Here is a 20,834-nt window from a genome sequence, read left to right as displayed (position 1 = left end):
CCCCTGCGCCGCCTCTTCGCCTATAAAATCCCTTTCGACCTAAAAACGCAGTACCAATTGACGAAACTCCAGAAAGACTCCAGGGGCGCCGCCACCGTCGCGAAACTCCAATTCGGGGGACAGAACTCTCTGTTCCGGCACCCTGCCGGACGGGGAATTGCCCCGGAGCCATCTCCACCGCCGTCTTCACCGCCATCTTCACCGCCATCGCTGCTTCCATGATGAGGAGGGAGTAATCCACCTCTCAGAAATTTGAGGGCTCCAGTAGCTATGTGGTTCATCTCTCTCCCATGTACCTCAATACAATAATCTCATGAGCTGCTTTACATGATTGAGATTCATATGAGTTTGTATCACAATTTATCTATGTGCTACTCTAGCAATGTTATTAAATTAGTTTTATTCCTCCTGCACGTGTGTAAAGGTGACAGTGTGTGCACCGTGTTAGTACTTGGTTTATGCTATGATCATGATCTCTTGTAGATTGCGAAGTTAACTATTGCTATGATAATATTGATGTGATCTATTCCTCCTACATATGCATGAAGGTGACAGTGTGCATGCTATGTTAGTACTTGGTTTAATCTGTTGATCTATCTTACACTATAAGGTTACTTAAATATGAACAAATTGTGGAGCTTGTTAACTCCGGCATTGAGGGTTCGTGTAATCCTACGCAATGTGTTCATCATCCAACAAAAGTGTAGAGTATGCATTTATCTATTCTGTTATGTGATCAATGTTGAGAGTGTCCACTAGTGAAAGTGTAATCCCTAGGCCTTGTTCCTAAATACTGCTATCGCTGCTTGTTTACTGTTTCACTGTGTTACTACTGCTGCAATACTACCACCATCAACTACACGCCAGCAAGCTATTTTCTGGCACCGTTGCTACTGCTCATATATATTCATACCACCTGTATTTCACTATCTCTTCGCCGAACTAGTGCACCTATTAGGTGTGTTGGGGACACAAGAGACTTCTTGCTTTGTGGTTGCAGGGTTGCATGAGAGGGATATCTTTGACCTCTTCCTCCCTGAGTTCGATAAACCTTGGGTGATCCACTTAAGGGAAAACTTGCTGCTGTTCTACAAACCTCTGCTCTTGGAGGCCCAACACTGTCTACAGGAAAGGAGGGGGAACGTAGACATCAAGCACTTTTCTGGCGCCGTTGCCGGGGAGGAAAGGTAAAAGGCACTCATACTCCGGTTCCAGGTAAAGTACTTTTCTGGCGCCATTGTGTTTGTGCTCGAAGCTATTTCCTTTAGATCCTGCAATTGCAACTTTTTGTTTCTTGTTTACACTAGTTAGGCATAATGGAAAACAACAAAAATATGAGAGATCTTTATGAACTTTATCTTGAATTAGGACATGATGTGTTTGAAGAGAGAATTAAAAAACCCATGGAACTTTATATGCATGCTAATGGGAATGTTATTACTATGAATGCTTTGAACACTATTGTTGCTAATGCTATGGAAAATTCTAAGCTTGGGGAAGCTGGTTTCGATGAGCATGATCTTTTTAGTCCCCCAAGAATTGAGGAGGAAATTTACTTTGATGATACTTTGCCTCCCATTTATGATGATTATAATGATAGTAGTCTTTTGTTACCACCTGTTATGGAGGATAAATTTGATTATGATTACAATATGCCTCCTATATTTGATGATGAGAATAATAATGATTGCTACTTTGTTGAATTTGCTCCCACTACAACTAATAAAATTGATTATGCTTATGTGGAGAGTAATAATTTTATGCATGAGACTCATGATAAGAATGCTTTATGTGATAGATATATTGTTGAGTTTGCTCATGACATTACTGAAAGTTATTATGAGAGAGGAAAATATGGTTGTAGAAATTTTCATGTTACTAAAACACCTCTCTATGTGCTGAAATTTTTGAAGCTACACTTGTTTTATCTTCCTATGCTTGTTACTTTGCTCTTCATGAATTTATTTGTGTACAAGATTCCTTTTCATAGGAAGCATGTTAGGCTTAAATTTGTATTGAATTTGCCTCTTGATGCTCTCTTTTGCTTCAAATACTATTTCTTGCAAGTGCATCATTAAAACTGCTGAGCCCATCTTAACGGCTATAAAGAAAGAACTTCTTGGGAGATAACCCATGTGTTATTTTGCTACAGTACTTTGTTTTATATTTGTGTCTTGGAAGTTGTTTACTACTGTAGCAACCTCTCCTTATCTTAGTTTTGTGTTTTGTTGTGCCAAGTAAAGCCGTTGATAGAAAAGTAAGTACTAGATTTGGATTACTGCACAGTTCCAGATTTTTTTGCTGTCATGAATCTGGGTCCACCTCTCTGTAGGTAGCTCAGAAAATTAAGCCAATTTACGTGCATGATCCTCAGATATGTACGCAACTTTCATTCAATTTGAGCATTTTCATTTGAGCAAGTCTGGTGCCATTTTAAAATTCGTCAATACGAACTGTTCTGTTTTGACAGATTCTGCCTTTTATTTCGCATTGCCTCTTTTGCTATGTTGGATGAATTTCTTTGATCCACTAATGTCCAGTAGCATTATGCAATGTCCAGAAGTGTTAAGAATGATTGTGTCACCTCTGAATATGTTAATTTTTATTATGCACTAACCCTCTAATGAGTTGTTTCGAGTTTGGTGTGGAGGAAGTTTTCAAGGGTCAAGAGAGGAGGATGATATACTATGATCAAGAAGAGTGAAAGCTCTAAGCTTGGGGATGCCCCGGTGGTTCACCCCTGCATATATCAAGAAGACTCAAGCGTCTAAGCTTGGGGATGCCCAAGGCATCCCCTTCTTCATCGACAACATTATCGTGTTCCTCCTGAAACTATATTTTTATTCCGTCACATCTTATGTACTTTACTTGGAGCGTCTGTTTGTTTTTGTTTTTGTTTGTGTTTGAATAAATTGGATTACATCATGCTTGTGTGGGAGAGAGACACGCTCCGCTGTAGCATATGGACAAGTATGTCCTTGGTTTCTACTCATAGTATTCATGGCGAAGTTTCTCCTTCGTTAAATTGTTATATGGTTGGAATTGGAAAATGATACATGTAGTAATTGCTATAAATGTTTTGGGTAATGTGATACTTGGCAATTGTTGTGCTCATGATTAAGCTCTTGCATCATATGCTTTGCACCCATTAATGAAGAAATACATAGAGCATGCTAAAATTTGGTTTGCATATTTGGTTTCTCTAAGGTCTAGATAATTTCTAGTATTGAGTTTGAACAACAAGGAAGACGGTGTAGAGTCTTATAATGTTTTCAATATGTCTTTTATGTGAGTTTTGCTGCACCGGTTCATCCTTGTGTTTGTTTCAAATAAACCTTGCTAGCCTAAACCTTGTATCGAGAGGGAATACTTCTCATGCATCCAAATCCTTGAGCCAAATAACACTATGCCATTTATGTCCACCATACCTACCTACTACATGGTATTTTCCGCCATTCCAAAGTAAATTGCTTGAGTGCTACCTTTAAAATTCCATCATTCACCTTTGCAATATATAGCTCATGGGACAAATAGCTTAAAAACTATTGTGGTATTGAATATGTAATTATGCACTTTATCTCTTATTAAGTTGCTTGTTGTGCGATAACCATGTTCACTGGGGACGCCATCAACTATTCATTGTTGAATTTCATGTGAGTTGCTATGCATGTCCGTCTTGTCTGAAGTAAGAGAGATCTACCACCATATGGTTAAGCATGCATATGTTAGAGAAGAACATTGGGCCGCTAACTAAAGCCATGATCCATGGTGGAAGTTTCAGTTTTGGACAACAATCCTCAAATCTCAAATGAGAAAATTATTAATTGTTGTTATATGCTTATGCATAAAAGAGGAGTCCATTATCTGTTGTCTATGTTGTCCCGGTATGGATGTCTAAGTTGAAGAATAATCAATAGCGAGAAATCCAATGCGAGCTTTCTCCTTAGACCTTTGTACAGGCGGCATAGAGGTACCCCTTTGTGACACTTGGTAAAAACAATGCATTGTGATGATCCGGTAGTCCAAGCTAATTAGGACAAGGTGCGGGCACTATTAGTACACTATGCATGAGGCTTGCAACTTATAAGATATAATTTACATGATGCATATGCTTTATTACTACCGTTGACAAAATTGTTTCATGTTTTCAAAATAAAAGCTCTAGAACAAATATAGCAATCGATGCTTTCCTCTTTGAAGGACCATTCTTTTACTTTTATTGTTGAGTCAGTTCACCTATCTTTCTCCACCTCAAGAAGCAAACATTTGTGTGAACTGTGCATTGATTCTTATATACTTGCTTATTGCATTTGTTATATTGCTTTGCATTGACAACTATCCATGAGATATACATGTTACAAGTTGAAAGCAACCGCTGAAACTTAATCTTACATTGTGTTGCTTCAATGTCTCTACTATGAATTTATTGCTTTATGAGTAACTCTTATGCAAGACTTATTGATGCTTGTCTCGAAAGTACTATTCATGAAAAGTCTTTGCTATCTGATTCACTTGTTTACTCATTGCATTTACATTGTTTCGAATCGCTGCATTCGTCTCATATGCTTTACAATGGTATGATTAAGATTATGTTGGTAGCATGTCACCTCAGAAATTATCTTTTATCGTTTACCTACTCGAGGACGAGTAGGAACTAAGCTTGGGGATGCTGATACGTCTCCAACGTATCTATAATTTCCGATGTTCCATGCTTGTTTTATGACAATACCAACATGTTTTGTTCACACTTTATATCATTTTCATGCATTTTCCGGAACTAACCTATTAACAAGATGCCACAGTGCCAGTTCCTGTTTTCTGCTGTTTTTGGTTCCAAAAAGGCTGTTCGGGCAATATTCTCGGAATTGGACGAAATCAACGCCAAACCTCCTATTTTTCCCGGAAGCGTCCAGAACACCGAAGAAGAGTCGGAGAGGGGCCAGGGGGCCACCACACCACATGGCGGCGCGGGCCAGGCCTAGGCCGCGCCGGCCTAGGGTGTGGCGCCCCCAGGTGCCCCCCTACGCCGCCTCTTCGCCTATCAAATCCCTTTCGACCTAAAAACGCAGTACCAATTGACGAAACTCCAGAAAGACTCCAGGGGCGCCGCCACCGTCGCGAAACTCCAATTCGGGGGACAGAACTCTCTGTTCCGGCACCCTGCCGGACGGGGAATTGCCCCCGGAGCCATCTCCACCGCCGTCTTCACCGCCATCTTCACCGCCATCGCTGCTTCCATGATGAGGAGGGAGTAATCCACCTCCGAGGCTGAGGGCTCCGCTGTAGCTATGTGGTTCATCTCTCTCCCATGTACCTCAATACAATAATCTCATGAGCTGCTTTACATGATTGAGATTCATATGAGTTTGTATCACAATTTATCTATGTGCTACTCTAGCAATGTTATTAAAGTAGTTTTATTCCTCCTGCACGTGTGTAAAGGTGACAGTGTGTGCACCGTGTTAGTACTTGGTTTATGCTATGATCATGATCTCTTGTAGATTGCGAAGTTAACTATTGCTATGATAATATTGATGTGATCTATTCCTCCTACATATGCATGAAGGTGACAGTGTGCATGCTATGTTAGTACTTGGTTTAATCTGTTGATCTATCTTACACTATAAGGTTACTTAAATATGAACAAATTGTGGAGCTTGTTAACTCCGGCATTGAGGGTTCGTGTAATCCTACGCAATGTGTTCATCATCCAACAAAAGTGTAGAGTATGCATTTATCTATTCTGTTATGTGATCAATGTTGAGAGTGTCCACTAGTGAAAGTGTAATCCCTAGGCCTTGTTCCTAAATACTGCTATCGCTGCTTGTTTACTGTTTCACTGTGTTACTACTGCTGCAATACTACCACCATCAACTACACGCCAGCAAGCTATTTTCTGGCACCGTTGCTACTGCTCATATATATTCATACCACCTGTATTTCACTATCTCTTCGCCGAACTAGTGCACCTATTAGGTGTGTTGGGGACACAAGAGACTTCTTGCTTTGTGGTTGCAGGGTTGCATGAGAGGGATATCTTTGACCTCTTCCTCCCTGAGTTCGATAAACCTTGGGTGATCCACTTAAGGGAAAACTTGCTGCTGTTCTACAAACCTCTGCTCTTGGAGGCCCAACACTGTCTACAGGAAAGGAGGGGGAACGTAGACATCATCGGGCTGGCACCCCTGGACGTGTTGGTTCTGCTCGACGACATGCTGGTGGTGGTGGTTGGTACGGCACCGGCCTGATCGCGGTTTGGCGCCGCCGTGACTAGCCCGTGCCACCGTGCCGCCATGGACGCCTCCAAGTACTTCACCAGGTACTCACCTCTTCCCTCTCTACTCTCCTCTCTCCTTCTTCTCCCCTTGGCTCTAGCTACTGGTTGATCCAACCATTGCGTTGCTGCTGCCTACTGGCCATGCTATGCCATGATATGCTCTTCCTGTGGTTCCTAGGCCTACTGCTGCTGCGCCAGATGCTCTGTTATGCTCATCTATTTGCTTTTGCTAGCTTGTCTATGCTTGCTGGTGCTCCTGTAATTGATCAAATGCTCATTTGGTTCCTGCTGCTAGCAGTAGCTAGCTAACTAGTGCTTGTGATGGTTGTTGTATGCTCCTATGGAATTCATTTGTTCCAGATGCTCCATTTGGAACCTTTCTTGCAAGTGGCTAGCTTGCTGGCACATTCTTGAGTGCTCATGGTGATTACCCTATGCTACTGTAACTATGTATGTATGCTTGTAGCTGCTTACCAAGTACTGGTGAGCTGTTGTTGCTTCTAACAGCATAATGACCCTTGAATAATAACTGTGGTGCCTCTGGTACTCTCCTGGTTGCCTTACTATGTTGTTGCTGCCTAATTGAGCAATGTATTTGAATAGATTCTTGCACTGGCTACTTATAATCTAGATGAACTGCTTATGCAGTGCTGATTCTATGAATGGATTTATAGTTTGTATTATCTCCAAAACCAATTGGGAGATTAATAATTGTCTGAGCCCTTATTGGGTGATGATGACAAGATTTATTGCTATTAAATATGTTTGTGGTTAATGTGACCACAATAGCACTTGCTGCTGCTACTGGTTGCTCTCACAGTTGGATAAGAATGGTTGGTTTATATAAATGGAATCATTCACAGTAGGGAATCATATATATATGAATGCCACTGTGAACTATTTTTATGAAGGCAACACTAGTTTGTGATGGTTTAAATGGCTAGGGATGCTAGGTGGTCTTTGTAGCTTCTAGTTGCTGTATACTTATCTAGTGGTTTGCTAGCTGTGCTTCTATTATTCTCTACTTGCACAAACTAGCCTCTGGATAGCATAAGTCTCTGGTTGCTTCTCTTACTGCCAGCATCTCTTGGTCTATACCAAGTGATGATCAACCCTCTATGAGCATCTGCTCAATGATGTTGTTTGAGCATGCAAAAATATGGATTGGATCCTATGGATCCTCTCTAGGTATTGGTTATACCTTGCTCTAGCTCCTAGATGGTTTCTTTTGTTGATGAAGAGCTTTGTTGGTGGATTTGATTAACTATTCCTTCTCCTCCTAGCTCCTGGATGTGCTTGAGTTATGTTACCATGACTACTGGTTTGGTTGGCTTTGGTTTGGTTGGAGAAAACTGGATGAACTGTGAGGTGTGGATGTGTTCTTGGTGAAGAACAGCTATGAACAGCTGCTGCTGTTCCTTGTGTTCTGCTGTGGTTGAGATGTGTCGATGGATGTGGCTCCTCCAGCTGTATCTGGCTATTTGTAGGAGTTTTTACCGCTACCAAGGCTTGACACACAGGCCTGGGTTCACTTGGTGACTAAGCCTGTGGTGTGTTGTTGTAGAGCATGCAATGCTCCTGGTGAGATGTGTGTGCTTGGGGTGGAAACTTGAACCATCTTTGAATCAGCTCTGGCTGGTTGGTGCTTATCTACCCAATTGGCATTATTTTTGACTGACCCGTGGCATTTGCCACTTGTTTTCTATCAATTCTGGTTTTTTTATTTGTTGTGTGCAGGGATTCAAGACTAAAGAAGTTACATGAACAGGAAGATTCAATAATTTTAGCTTAGGATTTTATTTATAGTCCAAAACTTGTAATCTTCTTTTTTATTTCCTTTATCAGATTCTTTCCAATTCTTGTATAAAGAATATTGTAAAGACAATGTATGTGTGTGATGTGATCAATAAAGCTCAAGGTTTTCCTTATGAGCTCTTTGTAATATATATAATTCATTTATGAAATATATTGTATAAATGTGATATTGGTTTGAATTATGACGTATGAATTTATTTGAATATTTTTTACATATGTTCCTATATGTTTGAAATTCAAATTTGAAATGCTAATTCAAACTCCTCTACAAAACCCTAGCTTTCAAAAGAGGTCATGTTGAAATTCATAGCACTCTCATCACTCTAACCCTAATAGCAACGAGAGAGAAACCTCGATCACTCTTAGGTTTTATGCAATTAAGCGCGAAAATTTCCCCCATTTTGCGATGCAATGCACAACCCTTTACTAAATCTATCCCGCGTTTGTCCTAAGTTCTGGGATGTTACAGGCGCGCTCCACCAGCGGTGGCAGCCGGCGGTGTTGTTGCGGGCTGGAGGGGGGGAGGGCCGTCATACGCGGTGAGTTCACGCTCGTACCTCTGGCGGAAGAACTCATTCCACGCCGCGTAGTTGTCGGGGTAGAAGCGTGGCTCGGCACACTGCTCGTCGCTCATGGTGGCGAGCATCGCGTCGATCTCCGCGTCGAGGGCGTCGCCTCTCACTGGCGGCGGCGGAATCAGGACGCCCCCCGCGCTCAGGCACCAGCCTCCGGGCGCGTGGAAGTCCGGCGGCGCCGGGTAGCCCACCGTGTGGAGCAGCCGCCCCTCCCACTGGTGCAGGGACCGCCAGCCGAAACCGTATTTCGCCGCGCCGTCGCCTGGGAAGCGATTCGCCATTGGAGGAGTTGTTTTCGGGGAGAGAAGAGCGGAGAGAAGGGGAACGGCGATGGTGAATACGGCCAGACGCGGTAGCTCCGTGATAAATAGAGGGGAGCCACGCGTGAATTCGAGGAGACGGCATTAACTCGCCGCGTGGAAGCTACGCGTCGCGGCGACGACTAATCAGCGGCAGGCTTTTACAGCGCGTGAAACATGATGCGATGAGGACGACGATCGGCCTTTCTCGCTGACAAGTCAGGGCCACCAGGCGTGCGGGAACTTTCCTCAACGTTTCCCGCGCTTTTGTTTCCTCCGGACTCCCCGAGCGCGTCACGGGAGGCCGGGGATGACATGGGCTCGCCGGACGGATGAAAGCCCAAATCCGGGCAAAAATAAGGATACGGGGGCGCGATTGGGCTATTTTTCGCCGTCCGGTTGAAAAAAAAAGGGCTGTCGGGGGCCTCATCGGGGAGACGGCTGGAGGTGCTCTTAGCTTCCTCCAAACTTCAAAGGGTCCTCTAAATGTTTTTGGGATGAGCCGGATATATTTTCATCTCCAGTCGCGCATCTGAAAGCCTTTTCCGTCAAGCACGACCAATACGGTGTCCTGCACCCCGAGCCTGTTCCTGCTCCACAGGGGACACTCCGGACGCGCCGGACAGAGCGAGAAGAGAGGAGGGGAGTGGCGGGCCCGACGAATCATTGACACACGACGGAAGTTCTTGGTGCGTAGTGATACGTCCATAACGTATCTATAATTTTTGACGTCTTTATGCTAATATTATGCTTTTGACACTTGTTTTGATATAAAGTTTATGATTTATTTGGACTAATCTACTAATAGTTGCAAAAGTGCACAATGTTCTTGTTTTACACTTTGATGTGTAGGAATTACCAAGAATACAAGAGGAAACCTTGTTGGAGTCAAATCGGAACTTTCCAGAAATCTGTCCCAGAACTTTTTTCGAAGATGGTCATGTTACTGGTCGAAGCGGTGTCAAACGGAAAACTCCCCAACTACAAAGTTGTTGGAAATTTCGCGAGGAACGTTCTGGATAGAAAATTTAACTGATTCCAAGTCCGATATATTGCGACCCTAGATGGGGTGACGGAAATCCGAGAAGCTATATAAAGGGAGGAAACCTAACTCGTGGGGGACTTTTCCACCCACGAATTACAGCCGCCAAAAGCCACGGTTTTGCCTCCCCTATGGATCCCATCTCCATGGGGGGAGGGCTCCCAAGAAGCCATGAAGGAAGGGGGCTAAGGGGCGGTGCTCCCCCATGATGCCGGCGGCAGGGAAGGAGCTCCCCGCGCCGCCGCCGCCCTGCACCTCTCGCTGCCCCGTTCATCATCTTCACCGCCATCTCCATCACCAACTCCTCCTTGTATACAGTGGTTCATCCTCCCACACACCTCTGTACCATCCTATGTAAACATGGTGTTCGATGCTATAAGTTATAATCCTATGATCTATGTCATGTTTGTATAGTCTATTTGTCTTTTGATTGCTTGGTTGAATGTCTTTGGTTCATTAGAGTTGTATGTTGATATGGTACAGTCCTTTGGTGTCCATTATATTTGTGCGCACATGGATTAAACATCATAGGGTTTGTGGTATGTGTAAGAGGAAGGGGGAAGTTCTGCCGGAGTGACAGAAACCTGAGGACGCGAACCGGAACGTTGCACGTATGGGAGTAAGAGGACCATTAACTTAAGGCTATGGTTGGGGAAACCATAATGCATTGTTAGTATATGCGGATGCTTGCTAACAATCCAATCATATAGTACTTGTAATTCAAAGTAGTGAAGTACATGTATATTTAGCCTCTCCCACATAGAAAACTGCATCGAAGACAATGAACCCGATTTTTTCGCTAATTAAACTTGGACAAAGCCACCACAATTACCACCACTATTCCACACTCATGGTTCTGTTAGTTTAATGTATTTTGTTGCTGCAGCAACTTACTTTACTTTCTTGTTTTTTATTTTCATGCAGAGCTATCTCTAGTACCCGTATTGTTGCTCTAGTTTTATTTCTTAGATAATGCAAACGTTTAGTGTGCGTAGAATTGTATCAGTGGTTGATAGAACTTGAGAGAAAATTTATCCTACCTTTAGCTCCTCATTGGGTTCGACACTCTTACTTATCGAAAAGGCTACACATGATCCCCTATAATTGTGGGATATCACGCAGCGACGGTGCAGTTTCCACAGAGACGCATCGACACGTTACGTCGCGCCTAGCTCTCCGTGCTGGCGTTAATGTGCATCACCGCTCCCTCGGCTCCCTCTGGCATATAAAAAAGGGCGCTCTCGCATCCTCCCTCACACAACAAACCCTAGCGCCTCTCTCCCCAACCCTAGCTGCGACCATCTCATGAGTCGAGAGCCATTCCATGGCTGGTAGAGGCTGAGGTCGAGGCCGTGCTGGAGCAGCAAGGCCTGCACGGTAGCCGCCGCCTGCGCCGTCACCGTCTTCCTAGGGGCAGTGGGAGTTCGAGTTCATCATCGTCCTCACTGGCGACCCACTCGGCTTCCAGAGGCTGCCAGACAAGTTTGCCGAGTTCGTTGCCGGCAATGAGCTAGCCGTGCTGCAGCTGTGGGAGGCTGGTTGCGGCTTCTGCCGGTGGCCGGTGGACGTGCTATTTGACGGGCGCGGCAAGATGTACCTCCATACCGGTTGGGAGAAGTTTGTACGCTTCCACGACCTCCAAGACGGCTGCGTACTCACATTCTCCTACCAAGGCGACAAGGAGATGAGCGTGAAGGTGTTCAACGACACGTCCTGCCGCCGGCACTACCACATCGACGACGAAGAGGATGACGATTGAACACGCTGAGTGCTCTTTCTGCGCAGCGAAGATGGCCACAGAGGTTTCTGTATGTTCTCCATGCATAGGAACAATATGGCTATCATTGCCAGCTGGATTTTCCAGTTTGGGTGACTGAGAGTGTCTGAGAATGTTTTTTCTTGGTAGCGAACATACGAAATCTGTGAGGCTAACACTAGTTAGGTTTTCTCATTTGCAATGTTTTAACTATGTATTAGTTTGTGTAAAACCATGTTCCAAACTATGTATCAGTTTGTGTAATGTTCCTCCTTTGTATTAAAATGAAAATGCAAAAAAAGAGTATTTTAATGTAAAAACAAGTTTGGGGATGGCGTTTGAGGGACGTGGCTAGGCAGCGACATCCCCAAACACTAAATCCGGCGCTGTTTGGGGGACGCGACTGGAGATGTTCTTATGATGGTAGGTGGGGCTTGCATAAAATTAGGGAAGCGGGTTGGTACATGCATCTCCAACATGGCGACTGAAATGGTACTCGTCGACTGAAATGCTCGCGGGAACTAGCTGTCGCGCATACTCCAGTGTTGCAATCTACACAGACTGATTCTTTCAGCGTGATTCATCAGTTTACTTAATTTGGAGAGCTAATGTGTCTGTGCGAACAGGTCACAGAGAGCACGCGTGTCCTCCCACGCGTCGCGAGCCCGCATGGAAGCGGCCCGAAGGTAGAAGGCGATCGGTGGCAGCAGCCACGACCATCAAAATCGTCGCTGACCTCAGCTCCTGCGCCAGCCGTGCTGCCTGCGCTGGCTCCTTCATCAATGCCGACACTTCCTGCTCCGCGGCGGCATCCAATGCATCGGCGTTGTGAAACACGGCTTCCACCGTGGTCACCACCAATCTCCTCCCGCAAGCATCTGGTGTCCGCAACAGCCTCATCTTCTAGCCAGGATGCCTCGCCGCTGATGGTGCTTGATGTAGCGTAGATTGCACACCGTTGGAAAACCCATAGAGGAAGGTATGATGAGCACAACAGCAAGTTTTCCCTCAGTAAGAAACCAATGTTTAATCGACCAGTAGGAGAAAGGCGTAACTTCTGAAGGTGTTGCTAGCTGACTTTTGGTAGGGCGCACTACCGGCGTCAGCAACAACGTGGAATCTGCACACAACACAACCAAAATACTTTGCCCCAACTTACAGTGAGGTTGTCAATCTCACCTGTTTTGCTGAACACAAAGGATTAAACGTATCGAATGGAAAGATGATGATTGTTTGCAGTGGAATTAAAGAGAACAGTGCTTGCAGTAAATAAATAGAACAAGATTGCAGTAAATGAATTTATCAGTGTAAAATAAACGACCGGGGTCCACAGTTCACTAGAAGTGTCTCTCAATAAAGATAAATAACATGCTCGGTGAACAAATTACAGCTGGGCAATTGACAGAATAAAGAACGTATATGATAAGATGATTACTATGAGATTCGTTTGGGCATTATAACATAATAAATAGACCGTAATCCAACTGCGTCTATGACTAATAATCCACCTTCCTGTTATCGTCCGAACCCATTCCAGTATTAAATGCAAGCAACAAATTATCGCATTAAGCAATGTGTGTAAAGTAAATAATAGAATTACCCTTGGATAAAATATTGTTGTTTCTACCTAGTAGCACCAGCACATCTACAATCTTAGAAGTTATTGTCACTCTTGCAGAAAACTAGAGGCATGAACCTACTATCGAGTATAAATACCCCCTCTTGGAGTCATAAGCATTTACTAGCAACGGAGAGCATGCAAGATCACAAATAACATATGAAAAATATATAATCAATCTCCACATAGTATTTAATATTTATCGGATCCCAGCAAACACAACATGTAGCATTACATAAAGATGATCTTGATCATGATAGGCAGCTCACAAGATCTAAACATGAGGCACAAATTGAAAAAGACAACCATCTACCTACTGCTATGGACCCATAGTCCAGGGATGAACTACTCACGCATTACTTCGGAGGCCGGCATGGCGATGTAGAGGCCAACGGTGATGATCTCCCCCTCCTGCAGGGTGCCGGGAAGAGCTTCAGAACTCTCCCAAGCTAGGGTCTGCGATGGCGGCCGTGTTATCACCAGGATTTGACCGAGTCAGAGGTGGGCCGCAATCAAGATGGATGTGAAGAATATACATAGAAGGAATACGTGAATCGGCCTGTTATGCAAAGTTTGGGCTAGTTGGCCCGTGTATCTGTAATATAGTAGGATACGTGTCGGTTAGGTAGAGTTTGTCTCGTGCACGGTGGGGATTATTCCCACGTTAGAAAGTCCCCTGGACTATAAATATGTATCTAGGGTTTATGGAATAAACAACAACCAACGTTCAACCAACCAATCAATCTCGGCGCATCGCCAACTCCTTCGTCTCGAGGGTTTCTACCGGTAAGCATCATGCTGCCTAGATCGCATCTTGCGATCTAGGCAGCACAAGCTTAATGTTGTTCATGCGTTGCTCGTACTGAAGCCTTTTTGATGGCGAGCAACGTAGTTATCATAGATGTGTTAGGGTTAGCATAGTTCTTCGTATAACATGCTATCGTAGTGCAACCCTTGCATGTCTAGCCGCCCTCACACCTATCTTAGGTGTGGGGGCGGCACCCCGCTTGATCATTATTTAGTAGATCCGATCCGTTACGGTTGCTCCTTGTTCATCAAGGATTAGTTTAATATCTGCAATAGTTAGGCCTTACAAAGGGTTGGAGGATCCAGCGGCACGTAGGGTGTCGTTTGCTAGTCCTAGACAGGATGTTCCGGGGATCAACCTCGTGTTGGTTTTTAGGCCTTGTCTAGGATCGGCTTACGATCACCGTGCGTGGCCGCGAGGCCCAATCGTGAGTAGGATGATCCGATTATGCGGTGAAAACCCTAAATCGTCGTAGATCTTATTAGCTTTATCTTGATCAAGCAGGACCACCATATATTCGTGCACCTCGTACGAATCATGGGTGGATCGGCTCCTTGAGCCGATTCACAGGATAACCTGAGAGCCGATCGAGGCTCGTATTTAATGTTTACGTGTATGCCATGCAGGAAACTAAGCGAGGCATCTCCATCACCTTCCTGACCAGGTATACGTCAGGTGGCACGCCCTTGCATCAGCATCGGACGTGTGTACCAGAAACTTTGCGGGCCGTCGCTCGGAGGGACCTCGGCCAGCCGCAGCCTTAGGTTGTTCCCGGCTCTACGGTGTTGCCCGTCGCTGCCCGCCGGTGGGTTTTGACAGCAACACATTCTGGCACGCCCGGTGGGACAAGCTTCGACATCAACCACCTCGCCATCTACATGTGAGATGGCGAACGGCACTCCAGTCACGTACGAGGATCTGACCGACGAGCTCAAGAAGAAGTATGACGAGATCAAAGTCATCCTCGAAGCCGACCTCATCGGCTCTTTCCACAGAACCCGTTCACATGGCATCAGGTGGAAGGGGGTTCTCACCTAATGGTGCACTCGATGGGATAGACCTCTCTGCCCCGTCGGAAGAGCGCACCAGGTCCCTGCGGCAGGAGATCAACTACTTGGTGGCTCACTTGCTACACCGCCACTCTGAGAACCTGGTAAACACGTTGGAGCGTGTCGCTCTTCGCGTGATCCAGGAGATCATGAGGCACCAGTACTCGCCGTCAGGACCAGCTCTCGGGACGCATCAAGGAGAGTTGCCACTCCAGTCCCGTCCACCGCTGCCATTTGCGTTGGCAGCACCAGAAGTGCCGACTTCACCGGCATTCGTCGTCTACAAGATCGGTGGTGACCCTAGTGACTACCAGTTCTTGCATGAGGCGCCTAAGGAGATCCCTCACGGGTACATGTGCACGTATGTGCCAGATTGCGGTAACCGGGCACTCACAAACCAGGCCACAACATCAGGGACTTCTGGGAAAACAGGAGGGACGTCAGCGACAGATCTTGAGAAGCAGACGTGGCTAACTAAGTACGCCACCCCGACGAACCTCCAGAGCTCAGCTCCTGCAGTTGGCTCAGAGCTGGAAAAGCAAACATGGCTGGCTAAGTACGCCACCCCGGCGAATCTTCAGAATTCAACTCCTGCAGCCAGCACAGCGGATCAGATCAGCACCATACTGAGAGACCAGTTCGGCATGGTGCCGAAAAGGAGGGCAATCGGCTATTCCAAGCCGTACCCTGACGACTACGAGTTGATCCCGCTACCACCTAAATATCGGCTCCCTGATTTCTCCAAATTTAGTGGATCAGATGGTTCCAGCTCCATCGAGCACGTGGGCCGATATTTGGCACAGCTAGGAACGGCCTCAGTGTCGGATTCTCTACGCGTGAGGTTCTTCTCACAGTCCCTCACGGGATCGGCTTTCGGGTGGTACACCTCGTTGCCACCAGATTCGATCCGGACTTGGAAGCAGTTGGAAGAACAGTTCCATATGCAGTATCACTCAGAGGCTTCCGAGTCTGGCCTTGCCGATCTAGCACAAATACGTCAGAAGCGTGGAGAAATCGTGATGTAATACGTCCAGCGCTTCAGACTCTTAGGAACCGATGTTATTCGGTTCGTGTGATCGAAAAGGAAGCGATCGAGTTGGTAGTAGCGGGCCTTGCAACACCGCTCAAGGACATGGCCTCCCAAGCAGACTACCCCTCACCGGCGCACATGGTTCGGGAATCACAAGATATGAACAGCGCCACCCGGACCTGTACCAGGACAAATTCAAGCGTGCAGTAGTCCTGGTCGAGGCAGAGGAAGACGAAGTTTCTGCGGGAGAGCAGGAGGTAGCAGTGGCTGAATGGACCCGGGGGGGAACCCCCGTGTCCTGCAAATGGGTGAAGCCACCAGGCCCGCCCAGGGGGTTTGATTTTGACGTGACCAAAACTGAGCAAATCTTCGACCTCCTGCTCAAGGAGAAGCAGTTGACGATTCCCGAGGGTCTCAAATTCCCCACGGTACAAGAGCTGAACGGAAAGCCATACTGCAAATGGCATAACTCGCTCTCCCATGCCACCAACGACTGCAGGGTGTGGCGTCAGCACATCCAAGCGGCGATAGAAAAAGGGCGTCTAATTTTCAACCAGTACGCCATGAAGGTCGACACCCAACCCTTCCCCGCCGTTAACATGGTGGAATGCACTTACCCTGAAGGTTGCCAGCCAGGATCCTCGTTCAGCATCAACATGGTAGGACCTGGGAACCACTCTGGCAAAGATGGAGACGAGGGCAGCTGCTCTCGTAGCAAGGACACAGAGGAGGCCGCTCCACGCGATCGGCTCCGTCATGATGGCAAGCGCTACGGCACAGAGGGAGAAGTGAAGAACATAAGATATCAGCGACCCCTCTCTGATCACCTCCTAAACAAGTATGTGAGTCAGTATGACCAACGCCGATGATCCAGCGATGATGATGAAAGAGATCGTCTGGCTAGAGAAGCCAGAAGATATCGTCGGCATGATCACGATGAGGAGGAGCATGAGCGCCGTGCCAAAGAAGAATCAAGGGAGCAAGACGACAACGACAGGCACTGGGACTGCCCCTTCTTCAGACACTGCTGGGATTCAGGAATGAGCCGATTGCCCACAATCGGCAATTGCCCAGAATGCAACCAGAAAAAGAAGGAGGCAGCCAACGTGTCCGTGTTCAAGCGCTTAGGGCCTCTCCCGCCACAAAGCAAACGTGTTGAGTCCCCTTGATGGGAAGATCTCGAGGATTCAGAAGACGAGGGACAAGAAGAAGAAGACAGGTACCACCGTCCAAGGTGGTGCCCTGATGGACTCAGCCGTTCCCAAAAGCGCAGGGTTCAGCGATTGCGCGGCCTGGAGGAAGCCAAAAGGTTATATTTGCATACGCTAAGGAAGGCACGACCTGATCTGGCTGCGAAAGTTCAGCGAACCCTGGACGAAGAGGGTCGTCCACGGAAAATGGAGTGGCGTCCCAAGCAAAGGAAAGCCGACGATGAAACATCGGCTGGTACAAACATGGTGTTCGTCCTTCCGACGGAGCTTAGTGCTCCACGATTACACGATGCACTCAAAGTGGACGACAGCAAGCGCATCAACATGATAAGGTCCGAGGTTGGGCTGGTTTTATCCACCAACCTGACCGAGTAGCAAGGACAAACCGATGAGCAAACGGGGCGAGGCTGATCCTTGTGATCGGCCCCAAAAATCTATGAAGGGACATTACAGAACCTTCAGTCAGCGCTTCAATCGATATGGAGGCCGGTTCCAGCAATCGGCCAAAATTATCTTCACCACATGTTCTGCTGGTGTTCAACATCGGTCTACCGGGCAGCGGCCACGTCGGCGGATAAAAGTCAGCACGAATCCTCGCGGAGCCGACGTGCAAGTACAGTGCCTTGGCTAACCACAAAGCCGATATCTGCAGTCACCTGGCAGATTCGGCTCGGGGGGCATATAGTCAGATGAACATTTGACTATAAACATGTGTAAACATGTGTGCAGCGAAACATTATGGGCCGATTAGAGAAAATCGGCCAGTAAAAAAAAAAATTCATAACATACAGCCGATGCAAGGGCATCGACTTTAGAATTAAGAAGCGAAGCCGATGCGCAGCCATCGACTCTAGTACAAATTACACAAGACCAAGACCTACCGGCTATGTGCTCAGGGCTTACATTTTCGCCAAGATGGTTTTCAGTTTGGTGTTTCATTTACAACATCGGCGTTCAGTGGAAGAAAGCTGATCAATGACCTGTGCATCCTCGCCGGTATTCTCGCCTTGATTAAGGCTCGGGGGGCAGCTAACTTGGTAGATGTTCTGTTTTGGGAGCCGACTGGAGTCGCAACGACTGACCCTGCATCATGATCTTCTCTGAAAGCAGTTCAGGTGTTGCAAAAAAAAACTGCTAAAGCTACGGAGAGAAACTGGAAGAGGAGGCCGTCGGCTTTACAGGTTTTGGACCGTCCTGTTGCTGCAAGAAAAGGAAAGGGACTGGATTCTCAAAATAGCCGATGAGTAGTCATCGGCTAAGGGATTGCGAAAAATTATGGTCAGATATCAAATCACAGCCTGAATTTGAGAAGTGCTTGACTGACGGTCTAATTGATATCTGAGTCCGGCTTCATGGGCGTCTAAGGAAAAAGAATCCGATACGTTGCTATCGGTCTTGGTGTGGCGAGCGGAAGGATTGAAATTGGATTAATTGAAAGAGAAATTGGAAGGACAATTTTCATTAATTCAAAGGAGCAGCTTTACAAGAAAGAGCCGATGGCTCTCAAAAGATGGATCTGGTGCCTAGTGCACTGCTACTACTAGTCATACTCTACTAGTCGTCGCTGTCCTCATCATCGCCGTCGTCGGTGTCGTCGGCGCTGCTCCCAGGAAGCTCCTCGTCGCTGCTGCCCCAGCCTTTGGCCGGAGCTTCGTCTTCCTCGTCTTCATCATCATCCTCGCTGTCCGCCCAAGAGCGGAAGCGCTTCGTCGGCGGGTACCCGATGGAGGAGGAAGATTCATCTTCCTCCTCTTCCTCCTCGTCATCGTCATCGTCTTCGCTGTCCGCCCAAACGCGGAGTCGCTTTGCCGGCAGAAGCTTAGCAGGGGAAGAGGGGGCTCCCTCCTCCTTTTCTTCTTCTTCCTCTACTTCTTCTTCTTCCTCCTTCCCGTCGGAGGAGGTGGGTTTCACCCGGAGTTGGAGGTCGTCTTCGCCTTCGCTTGTCGGCTTCCCTTCGGCGAGGTACTTATGGTCCTCTTTCCCGTCGGTCAGAGGCAGGTTGCCGTCTGGCGCATGATCGGAGTTTCGCTTCGGTCGCTCAAGGATGGGGACTGGAGGGAAGGGCCGGAGGAGGTTGAGGAGGAGGAAGACATTGCTACAGGGGAAGAGGGTTTTTTGGTGCCGATAGCTAGAACAGAGGAAGGGGATGAAGAGGGCTAATCGATCGGCACGGATAAATAATGAGAAGCCTGGTGGAGATTTAATGCCATTGCAGTTTCCGAGGAGGTGATGCAAAAGCTATCGAATTTTGCAGAGAAGCTGAGAAGACAGGGCATCATGATGAAGGATGCTGCAACGGTTCTGCTCTGCCACGACATGACCCTTCGTAGAAAAGACAGAGTGGTTTTGAAATTATCATTATCAAAACCAGGGGGGCATGTGTTATCACCAGGATTTGACCGAGTCAGAGGTGGGCCGCAATCAAGATGGATGTGAAGTATATACATAGAAGGAATACGTGAATCGGCCTGTTATGCAAAGTTTGGGCTAGTTGGCCCGTGTATCTGTAATATAGTAGGATACGTGTCGGTTAGGTAGAGTTTGTCTCGTGCACGGTGGGGATTATTCCCACGTTAGAAAGTCCCCTGGACTATAAATATGTATCTAGGGTTTATGGAATAAACAACAACCAACGTTCAACCAACCAATCAATCTCGGCGCATCGCCAACTCCTTCGTCTCGAGGGTTTCTACCGGTAAGCATCATGCTGCCTAGATCGCATCTTGCGATCTAGGCAGCACAAGCTTAATGTTGTTCATGCGTTGCTCGTACTGAAGCCTTTTTGATGGCGAGCAACGTAGTTATCATAGATGTGTTAGGGTTAGCATAGTTCTTCGTATAACATGCTATCGTAGTGCAACCCTTGCATGTCTAGCCGCCCTCACACCTATCTTAGGTGTGGGGGCGGCACCCCGCTTGATCATTATTTAGTAGATCCGATCCGTTACGGTTGCTCCTTGTTCATCAAGGATTAGTTTAATATCTGCAATAGTTAGGCCTTACAAAGGGTTGGAGGATCCAGCGACACGTAGGGTGTCGTTTGCTAGTCCTAGACAGGATGTTCCGGGGATCAACCTCGTGTTGGTTTTTAGGCCTTGTCTAGGATCGGCTTACGATCACCGTGCGTGGCCGCGAGGCCCAATCGTGAGTAGGATGATCCGATTATGCGGTGAAAACCCTAAATCGTCGTAGATCTTATTAGCTTTATCTTGATCAAGCAGGACCACCATATATTCGTGCACCTCCTACGAATCATGGGTGGATCGGCTCCTTGAGCCGATTCACAGGATAACCTGAGAGCCGATCGAGGCTCGTATTTAATGTTTACGTGTATGCCATGCAGGAAACTAAGCG

At 46.7% G+C, this 20,834-nt stretch overlaps 1 protein-coding gene across 1 annotated transcript; it reads left to right on the top strand.

Moving 5' to 3' along the window:
- Positions 1–10,216: 10,216 nt before the first annotated feature.
- On the top strand, positions 10,217–11,767 carry LOC127339212 (B3 domain-containing protein Os03g0212300-like). The gene is made up of 2 exons (XM_051365089.1): positions 10,217–10,276; positions 11,420–11,767. The coding sequence occupies exons 1-2, from the start codon at positions 10,217–10,219 to the stop codon at positions 11,765–11,767; spliced, it is 408 nt and encodes a 135-aa protein (XP_051221049.1).
- The last annotated feature ends 9,067 nt before the right edge of the window (positions 11,768–20,834 follow it).

Source organism: Lolium perenne, chromosome 3, assembly GCF_019359855.2.
Source record: "Lolium perenne isolate Kyuss_39 chromosome 3, Kyuss_2.0, whole genome shotgun sequence".
Taxonomy (NCBI): Eukaryota; Viridiplantae; Streptophyta; class Magnoliopsida; order Poales; family Poaceae; genus Lolium; species Lolium perenne.
The sequence above is the reverse complement of the archived record's forward strand: the minus strand, read 5'-3'. Positions and strand labels throughout refer to the sequence as shown.

Bases quoted from the DNA above. Each gene is read 5' to 3' on its own strand.
- LOC127339212 (XM_051365089.1), top strand. From the start codon at position 10,217: ATGCCGGCGGCAGGGAAGGAGCTCCCCGCGCCGCCGCCGCCCTGCACC. The intron at 10,277-11,419 runs GTTCATCATCTT...CCGTCTTCCTAG, and splicing joins CCTGCACCTCTCGCTGCCCC to GGGCAGTGGGAGTTCGAGTT.